We start from the raw sequence: 12,826 nt of genomic DNA on the forward strand, positions 1-12,826 counted from the left end.
AAAAATATATCTTATATGTAATCAGAGGCTTTCAAATTAGTGGCAACAGGTAACTGACAACAATGAGTCTCTGTCTTTCAATTAAATGAAATTAGGAGCTAGACAAGGAGAAAGAACCAACAATCATCTTAATTTTTTTGATATGTACACCTCAGGGAGTAAAACACTAAATCCCTTCATCTCAGGGGATGGGGGAATGAGATTGATGATGTATGAGGGGAAACTTGCAACAAGCAGCAAATAAGCTAAAGAGATCTAATGAACAGTATAATGAATATAGACTACACTATTGCACTATAATTATGTAATGTGATAAATACTGCTACAATGAAAATCACATTATAATATATAAATCTATCAAAGTAACATATTGTACACCTCAAATTTACAGAATGACATATTTCAAATTTATTCAATTAAAAAAAATCCCTTCATCATATGGTTGGCATTGCACTAAGATATCGGGCAAATAAGATAGTTTCTCGCAAAAGGTATCCCTTTCCTAGGGCTCATGTATTAAGAGTATCTAGAGGGCCTTGAGCATTTTAAATGTAGTAATAGTAGAGTACAGAGCTACCCAGGACAAGATCATGATGCTGAAAAAAATGCAAATGCATGACACAGACCATATTGCTGGGAAGGAATGAAATTCAGCTGTCTCAAGATTTTCTGGGTAGGAAGAGCATGAAAGAACACAACTATGGGTAGCTAAAAAGGATTCACGAGAAAAGAGCAGAGAGACCAGAAGAGCTAGAAGCAAGACTGTAGAGGGGAGCGATCAGAAAAACCTAGGACCATGGAGAAATCCAAGTCTTCCCAATGTGGGGAAGATGGAAAAAGAGAAGAAAAAATGAACCTAAGGACAAAGGCAGAAGTACAGAGTCTGCCCCAATTCAGCAAGAAAGGAGGCTGTAAGAGATAGCAAAAACTCAAAAACAGGAACCTGAGGTCCACTCACGAAAGAATTTTCTTTCTCTAGGGTCAAAAGAAGACTAGAACTAAGAGAATGGCTGTATGATGGAGAAAGCAAGCATGATAGACCAGGAAAAACACACAAATCCAGGCAAGACGGTCTTTGGATTAAAAAGAAGAAAGATATCATGGAATGCCTTAAGGGATTAATATTTTAAGCTAGCTTTGCTGACCAATGACTAAAATATATTTTCCCTGTTTACAATTATACTTAGTTTCCATCCTGAAATCCCCTCCCACTGTTGAACTGAGTTTGAACAGGTTAACATTTTGTATTGTGACGGACAGTCCAGAAAGTGGACTGTTAACAAAGTAGGAAAAAGTGTGGACCAGGGAATGACACTGTTATAACTCTTTACTATGGTCAAGTGTGGGATAAGAAAAACTTAACCTGGGATCTAGAAAAGAGAGGGAGACAGAATCAGACAAAGGAGGGGTGGAGAAAGCCTATTCCCTTCCCACAGGCTTGAGTGGATGTGGGATTTCATTTAGCCAAAGGCCACTGGTCCTCAGAAAGAACAATACAAAGGAAGTGGGGCCCTAGCAAAAGACCAGTGCTAGGCTTTTGTAGCCAGCCCTGGCTTAACCACCAGCCAACCCTTCTGGTTAAGATTCAGTGAGCGCCGAGGCCCAGGGCTGGTTTCTCAGTCAGGGAACCACACCCACCCATCTGTCAGGTTGTCATACTGCAGTGGCTGCATGTTGCTGGGATGCTGAAAGTGATGCCACCGGTATTCCAAATACCAGCAGGGTCACCCATGGTGGACAGGTTTCAGCAGAGCTTCCAGACTATGACAGACTAGTAAGAAGGACCTGGCCACCCACTTCCGAAAAAACTGGCATGAAAACCCTGTAATAGCAGTGGAGCATTGTCTGATACAGTCTTGGAAGGTGAGAGGATGGTGCAAAAAAGATCGGGCAGGGCTCTGTTCTGCTGTGTGCAGGGTTGCTAGGTGTTGGAATTGACTTGACACCACTAACAAAAAACAAAAGGCTTTGTATTCTCTGTATGGAGCCACAGTTGCACGATATTCTGTCTGCCTTCCCTACCCAGCTTTAAATTACGCTGAAAGAAAATGGAAAAAATTAAATTCAGGAAATAGGAAAGAGGAGAAGTGAAGGTATTTTCAGCTTCCACCCTTACGAATCTCTCTGTTGGGTAAAATGAGTGGAGAAGCTAGGAAGATTAAGAGGAAGAATGTTTTCAAATAAAGAAACCTACAGGTAAGGGTATAAAGTCAACTTACAAAAATCAGTTGCTTTTCTATACTGCAATAATGAACTTACAGAAAGAGAACTCAAGAATACAATTCTATTTGCAATTGCAACTAAAAAAATAAAGTACCTAGGAATAAACTTAACCAAGGAGGTGAAGGACTCATACAATGAAAACTGTAAGATATTACTGACAGAAATTGATAATGACTTAAAGAGATGGAAAGAGATTCCTTGCTTACGGATTGGAAAAATATACATGGTTAAAATGTCCATACTACCCAAAGTAATCTATAGATTCAATGCAATCCCTATCAGAATCCCAACGACATTCTTCATGGAAATAGAGCAAAGAATACTAAAATCCATATGGGGCAATCAAAGACCCCGAATTGCTAAGGCAATCCTGAGAAAAAAGAACAAAGCTGAAGGCATCACAATCCCTGACTTCAAAATGTACTACAAAGCCATAGTGACCAAAACAGCATGGTACTAGTACAAAAACAGGCACACAGATCAATGGAACAGAACTGAAAGCCCAGAAATAAAACCACACATCTACGGACAGATAATCTTCAACAAAGATGCCAAGAACATATAATTGAGAAAAGATAGTCTCTTAAATAAATGGTATTGGGAAAACTGGACAGCCACATGCAAAAAAGAATGAAGGTAGACCACTATCTCACACCATACACAAAAATACACTCAAAATGGATCAAAGACTTGAAGATACGTCCTGAAACTATAAAACTCCTGGAAGATAATATTGGTAGTACACTCTTTGACATTGAACTAAAAAGGATCTTTTCAAATACCTTGTCCTCTCAGACAAGGGAAACAATAGAAAAAATAAACAAGTGGGAATTCATCAGACTAAAGAGCTTCTGCAATGCAAAAGAAACTAGAATCAAAACAAAGAGACAACCCACCAATTGGGAGAAAATATTTGCAAATCATATATCTGACAAGGGGTTAATCTCCATAATATATAAGGAACTCACACAAATGAACAATAAGAAAGCAAACAACCTAATCAAAAAGTGGGCAGAGGAGATGACATTTTTCCAAAGAAGATATACAGATAGCCAATAAACACATGAAAAGATGTTCAACATTACTAATCATTAGGGAAATGCAAACCAAAACTACACTAAGACACCACCTTACGCCTGTTAAAATGGCTATAATCACTAAGACTAAAAATAACAAATGTTGGAGAGGGTGTGGAGAGAAGGGAACCCTCACACACTGCTAGTGGGAATGCAAACTGGTGCAACCACTATGGAAAACCGTATAGAGAGTCCTCAAAAAACTAAAAATAGAACTACCATATGACCCACTTCTGGATATCTACCAAAACAATTTTTTTTTGGTTTTGGGTTTTTTTGAGGAAGATTAGTCCTGAGCTAACATCTGCTGCCAATCATCCTCTTTTCGCTGAGGAAGATTGGCCCTGAGCTAACATCCGTGCCCATCTTTCTCTACTTTATATGTGGGATGCCTGCCACAGCATGGCTTGCCAAGCAGTGCCATGTCTGCACCCAGGATCTGAACCAGCAAACCCCAGGCTGCCGAAGCGGAATGTGCGCACTTAACCATTGTGCCACCAGGCCTGCCCCTACCCAAACAATTTGAAATCAACAATCCAAAGTAACATATGCACCCCTATGTTCATTGCAGCACTATTCACAATAGCCAAGACATGGAAGCAACCCAAGTACCCATCGAAAGATGACTGGATAAAGAAGATGTGGTGTAACGTACAATGGAATACTACTCAGCCAGAAAAAAAAGACAAATTCATCTCATTTGCAATAACATGGAAGGACCTAGAGGGAATTATGCTAAGCGAAATAAGCCAGTCTGAGAAAGACAAACACCAGATGATTTCACTCACATGTGGAATATAAACAAGGACTGAGACACAGAAAACAGTTCACTGGTTACCAGGGGAAGGGGGGTAGGGGGGCCATAAAGGGTGAAGGGGAGCACTTATGTGGTGACAGTCAAGAAATAATTTACAACTGAAATCTCATATTGATGTAAACTATTATGAACTCAATAAAAATATTAAAAAAAAAAAAAAAAAGAAACCTGTAGGTAAAGCAAGATGGCCCACTGCAGAGAGGCCACACATGCTAGACGGCAATGGAGAGAAAAACTTTTTGCGTGTTTCTTACCAAGTTGTCCCAACCCCAGAGCCATATGTCAGACCAGAGGGCCCAACTCAAAGGCAAGAATTTAGAAGAGGTTAGAAAGGAACTTTAAAATCAGTACTGAAAGGGTAAGATTAAAGGTCAGATTAAGTTATGATTAGTAATGTTAATGAGCAGTGAGAAAAGTACCAAATTCTACCCGACTCTTTTTTTTTTTTAAATCTTGATTTACATGCTTCAATTTCAAAAAATACTGCATCTAACGATGGTGTTTTCCTACTTTAAATAAAGGGGAAAACAGACTAGAAAAGTATGCTTATCTTTCTGTATTAATTGTGTCTATTGCTAGCTCAGTACCCAGGGGCAGTGTAGCCTAACTTTCCTTTCGACTAGTGAAATAAACACACTTAAAAGTGCAATGTGAAAACCCATGTATATAGAATAAAATAACAGCAATGACAAAAATGGAAACTATTCCTCATAAGAGAAATTTAAGCACTAGAAATTTAATCCTACACCTATTCAAAAATAAAAAGTAAAGTGCAACATGTCGTCAACGCCCTCAGGGCCTATACTACAGGATAACCTATAGCAAAGATGGTTTTAAAACAGAATTTTTGTACTATGGCATTAGTTGAATATTTTTTGATAATGTCCAAGACAGGCGTAGAATCCAAATTCTGCTCTCTTGGTATTAGGTAGTTCCAATGTATGTGTAATTATAAAAGGGATTTAAATGATTTCCATGGTCATTAAGTTATTAATAACTAATTTTAGGACAAAACTAAAGTCCCTGAGGTAACTTTTCTAAACTAAGCAGTGTAGAAATGGTAATCTTAATATTGTATTTACAACTTTGTACTACAAATAACATGAACTAGTCTATTTAGGAGAGTACAGTTCTGAGACAGTGTTATTTCTTCTCTTTTCAGGTCTTTTCCCTTTGGGCATTTTGTTTTGCACTGACGCACTGGCATTGTAAGAAAATGATACTCAACGTAGTCAGATACCTAACTTGTTAGCAACCACCACGAACTATTAGTAGGATAGTTACTGGATTAGAAATAGCTTTTATATTATGTGAATTTTGATTACCAATCTTAATTCTGCCCCCAATGACCACATATCACTGAAAGCCAGCTGCCTAGAAATAAATGTCCATTCAGAAAGAACTTAAAATTTAGTTTCCAGTTACAAATTTTTACAACCTAACAAATCCATCATACACAATTAATTTCACTTCCACAATAGGAAACAAATTATTCAAGACTAAAATGCAACCAAATGTAGAAAATCCATTGTGGATGTAGTATAGAGACTTTCAACCATCATTACTGAAACCTTAATCACTGACTAAAATTATAAATGCCACCCACTGCCAATTAAAATATTACAATACAGATGTCTGTAAATTTCTAGATTGTTGTTTGCCGAAATACTTTGATTGCTTTGTCAAGGCAGTCTTTGTCGAGGCTTTTATTTTAACTTTTGAAGTCAGCATGACAGCCTTGAATACCATGGTTTGCATTTTAAATCCTTAGGAAAGGTCCTCCCCACTCCCAATGCTTCTATTTCTGCCTTATCATTATCTCTCGGGAGGAAATTAATTCTTTCCAGTCAGTCAGTCCTTGGTGTGCATCCAAATGGACAAAGCATGTAGTATACTTACACTATGTACTACACTAGGCAATATTGCTGAGAAGCCTCTATGATATAGTCCTGCAGGCATTTATTTTTTTTAATCAGCAAAATTCCACATTTACATATATAAAAACAACAAAAAACAAAAAAACACTTCCAACAACTTTAGTTCTGAAGACTAACACAGCTGGTTGCCACACTGAAGGAAACAGAATATGCATAAAAATGAAATTTCTCTCTAGTTCCTGGGAGTTTACCTCAAGATTTTATGTAATAATTCTATTCCCTCCAACAGTAATTTTCTAGTTAAGTTTTTCTATTTCTCTCCCTCTTTCTGACCAAGAGCCCTTTAGAGGAAAAGAAGGGAGGGAGAAATCTTTTTTCCAAGCTCAGGGGTGGAGGGGATGATGACAAAGACAAGAAGATGTGAATTCTTTTTAAAAACCTTGGGTTTGGTGGAAAGAGACTTCCTGGTCTCCTCTCAGGTATCATTTTTGCTCCCACCCCCAGCGGGAGATGGCAGACAGAAGTACAAAAAGTGCCTGTCTCTCTGTATCAGGAACTGCATGCTAGAATTAGCCAGGTAACTTGAAAAATTTAAGAGAGTTGGATCCACACTGTGTCAATTAAATCAATCTCTAGAGATATTTTTCCTCTTTAAAAGCTTCCCAGGTGATTCTCCTGTACAGCCAGCCTTGAGAACCACTATGCAGACAACAGAGGACATGACTCCTTATGAGAAAAGGGAATCCTTACGAGAAAGGTTATTAGACTGTGGAGTATACAAGAATGCTGTGAGATGTACACAGGCTAGATGATGACATCCGTAAAGTCAACCAAAACACACACACAGAAGCACCCTTACTTGGAATCAGAGATGGAGAGAGCTGGAAGGAATCCTCCATATCAGCTGAATCTATATTTTGATTATACACCTCGGTCAACAAAAAATTTAAAGCATGAGCTGTATGTATATCTATTTGTAAACTGTGAAAACGTACCACTAGATTAATATGCATGGACATTATAAAGCATACACAAAAGAATTTAAAGAAATGAAAAAAATAAAACGTTTTAATAGTAAGTTTTCATTTAATTTGTCAAAATTATAAAACAATTCTATGTTTTAGTCTCACAATACTATGATCTGTCTTCACCTTCTGAATGCTTAGTTTTTAAATGAATTGCAAACTGTGATAGCATTAAAGCAGCAATAGCCAATATAACTTAAGGTACAACACACACAAAGGTCAAGGATCGCCATGTCAGTTATTGATGACAAGCCTTCAGCTCCAGGCCTTGGAGGGGGTGGCAGCAGGGGGCCTGCAAGCTATACTTTCAAGATTCCCTCACCAGCTGGTTTCCAGCTGGGGTTCTGCCAATGGGAGAATGAAAGCAGAAAGAAGGGGGATTTTTTCTTTTTTTGTGCTTGTGGGCGCAGCTTCCTGATCTCTGGTAACCAACCCCCTTCTCCCTTTTGCACCTCCAGCCCTTCCATTTTTCATTCATAAACCATTTGTAAGCAATTCCCTATGTTAAATCCCTTTCTGCTTGAAACATCTGGAGCTGTTTTTGTTTTCATGACAGATACTTTACTGAATCATCATTAAAGACGGGGATGACTAGCCATATTTAAAATGATATTGATAATTTCCTTTTTGGGAGGGCCAATTTCTTGTTAGATTGATCACATTAATATTGTTTCTACCGAATAAGTGACTGATGAAGAGATCATTTTAGGAGCATAAGCAGTGTCTGTTTTTCCACTTTCTTGTTCTCAATAGTTTACTTTATCAGTATTATCTTAAATGTACAGTTTCTTTGCAGGAATCTTTTTAAGCCATTTGTTCATTTTTTGAGATTGAGTTTAGTCAATAATGGATACTATAATCTGTAAATCCCTGAATTTAGCACCAAGCCTAAAAAACTGAAAATGTGAGGTGCTGAAAGCACCACTGTCAACCCCTGTGTGGGGTACAATTTCTACTCTTCTGTTAAAAAATGACTGACTAGCACAGGGATTGCATCCACATAATAAATATTTCTAAAGCTCAATTTCTTTCCTTTATTAGGTGAAAAACAAGACAAATACAAGTTCCAATATTTTCCACCTTCACTCAGTGGGCCCCTCTTGTAAATGCTCCTTTAACAACCCATTATTTCCCAAAGTTTGTCTTCACTCCTTCAAAAGATGGGGGAACGGGAATATGATGTTCAGATGTTTGCAAAATGCAGGATTAAACAAACTCCTAAAGGTTCCCAAATTTAATTTATTAAATGCAGTGTCAATTTTGAAGAAGGGGATATAATTAGAATCTACAAGTTCTTTCAACAGAGAATCCTTTTTACACAACTCTTTTTTTCAAGGAAACTCTCACAAAATTACTGTTTCAAATAACTTACTTTAAAAAATGTTGACCTACATGAACTGGTTCAAGTTTCAAAAACTTAATGAAGATATAAGGCAGACAAAGGCCTTAACTAAGAGAGAAACCTGACAGTCACATCCTATCAAGGGGAGAACTTTCAGGGCCAAGCTTTCAAGGAAGGAGTATTCTAAGAGATAATGCTAATCATATCATTGTTTTGGGCCCAATAAATGCCTTCTGAATGGCAAGTATGGTACGTATTATATCCCAGATAGTTTGTGAACTAAAGAGATAAATTCGAATTTAATAATGCTAATCATATCATTCTTTTGGGCCCAATAAATGCCTTCTGAATGGCAAGTACAGTAGGTATTATATCCCAGATAGTTTGTGAACTAAAGAGATAAATTTGAATTTAATGCTTAAAATAGTGCCATGTACAAAGTGGGTTCAAATCTGTGGAGATGATTATATACATAAGCAAACTTATCTATGTGCCACAGGTGGGTAATAAAGTTTCTAGGGGTAAATGCAAGCTGGTTTCTTTCTGATCAAATGTAGGGACATAGTTTTACAAATACATATGCCATTTTGACCACCTCTTTCATTTTTTGCACAAAATTTTTTCCTTATTTTTATCTTGAAAATGCATTCAAGAACCTCAACTGTAAAAATGAAATACTGCGCTTCATGTTCATAAAGTTCCACCTGGCAAAACTTTGAAAACACTTCAACATTATACTGAGTTTAAAATTTTTTATTGAGTGTCTTTATTACATAACCTCTAAGTCATTCTTGTTTAACTATGGTGATGTTTCTCAATCTTTTAAGAATCGGTGTCCCCTTCTGATAACAATAACAAAAATGTTATACTCTTCCTATAGTTGGTATTATGCTACAATAGTGAATATAGTTTTAAAAGCTATGGAATGGGTCCTCTATCCATTCTGATATACTCTCATGGAAAAGAACCACTAAACATTGAAATAATGCAATTTGGCAGATTATAGTCAATCTTTGTTTTTGTAAACAAAATCTTAAACTGAAGATATGTGACTCATCACTATAATCACATTAGTATAATGACTCAGTCACACTACAACAACCTTAACAAATTGATACCATGAACGGAAACGTCACTTAATGTTAAGAAGAGTCTTTAAGGGGCCAGCCCCATGGCCAAGTGGTTAAGTTGGTGCACTCTGCTTTGGCAGCCCAGGGTTTTGATGGTTTGGATCCTGGCTGCAGACAAGGCACCACTCATCAGGCCATGATGAGGCAGCGTCCCACATGAGACAACCAGAAGGACCCACAACTAAAATATATAACTAACTATGTACTGGGGGGATTTGGGGAGAAAAAGCAAAAAAGAAAAAAAAAAATTCTTTAAAGTGGATGTTATAGCTTTATACCCTAACAAGGAGTTCAGAATACAATGTGTTCGTACTTATTTTAGTAGTAAAAAGGAAACGATATAAAAAATCCTAAAAATATGGAATATTTGGAATCTATCTTCTATACCAGCCAGGTAGATTATAGTGTCAATGTCACTAAGACTATGAACTAGGCAGGGGTCAGGGCTTTGATACTAGCAAAGTGTCAGTTTTGATCAACCTAAGAGAGATTTTCCTTTTGCCTCAGAAATGATGGTCTACAGCAATATAACAAGAATGATCCTTGTGGTGGAATTTAGGAAAAAAAGATTACAGTATAGAAATGTGGACTCACTACGTCAAAGGAAATACAGATTATATTTCAACTTGGGTCTGAAAAGGGATGACCAGAGAACTGAAGGAAGTGATAGCTCCTTGAAGACAGGAATTTTATCTATTTGGTTCACCAGGAGTAGGTAACTCAAGCACAAAGCAGGCGTTTAAAAAATTGCTATTGAGAGAAGAGAAATCTCAGGTAACTGTTTCAGGATACTGCCATGGGTAGGAACTAACACTCTTCCCTAGGTTTCTTCCCTTTCCCATCCCTTCAGAAAAGCCTTACAGCTCACTATAACAATTCAGACAATACATGCTCACTGTGACAATTCCAACCATTCAAAAAGATTTTATAATGAAGAAAATTAGGATAAAATCACTCTAGCTTCTACCATTTAAAAATAACAAGTGTTAATATATTTAACTAATCTTTATTTTTGGACGTGTTTCTAATCTTTTCCTATCCTAAACAATAGGGAAACACCTCTGTGTATATACACATCTTTGAGCACTTGTCTTACTATGATAAATTCTTAGACACAAGACTGCTAGGTCAAAGGATATATCCTTTTACAGCACTTTTGACACAAATCCAAACTTCTCTCCAGAAAGGCTGTATCTCCTTATAGCCTTTCATGTCCTCACTGTGATAAAAAAAAATATGCAAGAGTGGAAACTGTGTACAGAAGCCTGGCCCATAAGTGAAGAAGAAAGCATTGCCAGGAGAAGCACACTAATGAAGAAGAAAGACAATGTCACTTAAGACCTATACTGTTTTACTCCTCTATTTCCATTTTGCTCCTGAAAGTTTTAAGTATTCCCATCTAAGGGTAGAAAAGATGAGAACAGAAGGGGACAAAGAAGCAGACTTTCATCTTGTCTCAATCAACAGACAACATAAAAATCTCTCTCTTGGATTATCTGATACTTTTTCTCCCATTATCTCGCCTGTCCTCTTCCTTACTTTACTTTTCCTGTAGAGCATAACCAGAGGCTGTAAAATGAAAGCCTGGTGGGATACAGTGGAATTTGACTTGCTTTACTTAATTCATTCACACAGTGTAGCAATTTTTAAAATTTGAATGTCTTTAGGAGGGGCATGTGTACTCCAGCTCATCACTGTCCCTACCATTTTACCTTTACATTTCAGCATTCTGCTCTCTGAAGATGCCTGCTTGGCCCTGCTGCAGGCATTTGCATTTGCTACCTCTCATATAAAATAACCAGAAGGAACTCCAATATCATAAAGCAATGGTTTGGTAGATCCTATTCTGTGTCTCCTAATGAGTTTGGAAACTTAAGGCCAGTCTTAAAGAGGGTTTATTTCTTTCTAAACTCAGTATCAAGAGGAATCTTAAGCAACAAAGTAGGATGCAAGATATCAACTGTTAATTGCTACCTGGCTTAATTTAGGCTTTATTTTCAGAATATCACCACATTTCTCCTTACATTACAGGTACTTCAAGACCCAAAACCCTTAGCCCATTTAGCACTGCTAATGACCTCTAGCAACACAGCAGAGTGGTTAATTAAGAGTATGGCTCCTAAACCAGACTGCTTGGGTTCAACACCTAGACTGGTCAATTTCTGGCTGTGTGACCTCGAGTAAACTAACCTCTCTGTGTCTTAGTTACTTCACCTGTAAAACGAAGATAACAGTGGTAGTTACTTCACAGGGTAAGTATGAAGATTAAATGTGTCTCATTATTTATGAGGCACTCAGTCCTTGGCACAAAGAATACATAATAGGTATACAATATATGTGTGTATTGTATATTGTATAATAAAATATATTATATACAATATACTTCAATAAAAAAAGTTTAAAAAACATATACAGGCAGTCTTCACTTTACATGGTAGTGCAAAACCGTAAAAACCCCCACAAAAGCTGAAACTATACTCTTAACAACCAATGGAGAAAATTACCATTGTTCCGTGACCTTTAAAATTTTTTGTCAAAACATTAAAAACTGTTTATAAAGGTATAGAAAAATGAAAAAAATAGTACAACTAATATTTATTAAGGACACTGCAATGTGAAACACTGAAAAAGGAAGTGTTTTATTTCTTCGAAAAACTTGAGAGTAGTTTGAACAGTGGGTGCTTTCTTCTCATTGTATAACTAGGATACAGAGTGAGCACCTTTTCGACACGACAAATTGTCACGTTCCTTAAAGTCTGTATAACTCAAGCATCTGATAGCAAGATACATGACTGCTGAGGGCCTTTCAAAAGTGAAGAGTCTACAACCCAGAAAAGAATAAAGATAAAACAGAATGAAGACAGACATGAAGACTTACATTGTATTGATGATTAGCAACAGGTTTGTAATTGGTTGTCACAACTTTGTCCAGCTGTTGTGATAGCCTTACAGGTTTGGAAGATTCTTCGATTTGCAATCTGAAAAACAGAAGCATTAGTAACAAACTTACTTGTTTATTAGAGTGAAACTTGAAGTTATTCTTGTAATTCTTTTTACTCAAGAAATAATACTTAATACATAAAAAATTAACTTCAGAAGATATAACAGCCTTAATATAATTCTTTGAAAACACACTGAATATATATGATTATAGCGTAGAAACCAGATCAGAAGCTAAACAAATGAACTCTCTCGTTATAATTCTATAACTTACTTCTAATACTGTATAGTCAAACCTTAACTACTAAAACAAAGAAGCTAATCAGCTTTAAATTTCAGGGAAACAAAATCTGCATGTAAAAATGAATTCTCTTAAATTACATGGACTAATACTAA

At 36.7% G+C, this 12,826-nt stretch overlaps 1 protein-coding gene across 1 annotated transcript in view; it reads right to left on the bottom strand.

The window, feature by feature from the left end:
- The window catches only part of GTF2F2 (general transcription factor IIF subunit 2), a 147,728-nt gene that overhangs the window by 15,050 nt on the left and 119,852 nt on the right, over window positions 1-12,826 (bottom strand). Inside the window, exon 6 of the mRNA XM_001491491.7 lies at window positions 12,369-12,468. Coding sequence (XP_001491541.1) covers window positions 12,369-12,468 — 100 coding nt within the window. The remainder of the gene's footprint in view (window positions 1-12,368; window positions 12,469-12,826) is intronic.

This window comes from Equus caballus, chromosome 17 (assembly GCF_041296265.1).
Source record: "Equus caballus isolate H_3958 breed thoroughbred chromosome 17, TB-T2T, whole genome shotgun sequence".
Taxonomy (NCBI): domain Eukaryota; kingdom Metazoa; phylum Chordata; class Mammalia; order Perissodactyla; family Equidae; genus Equus; species Equus caballus.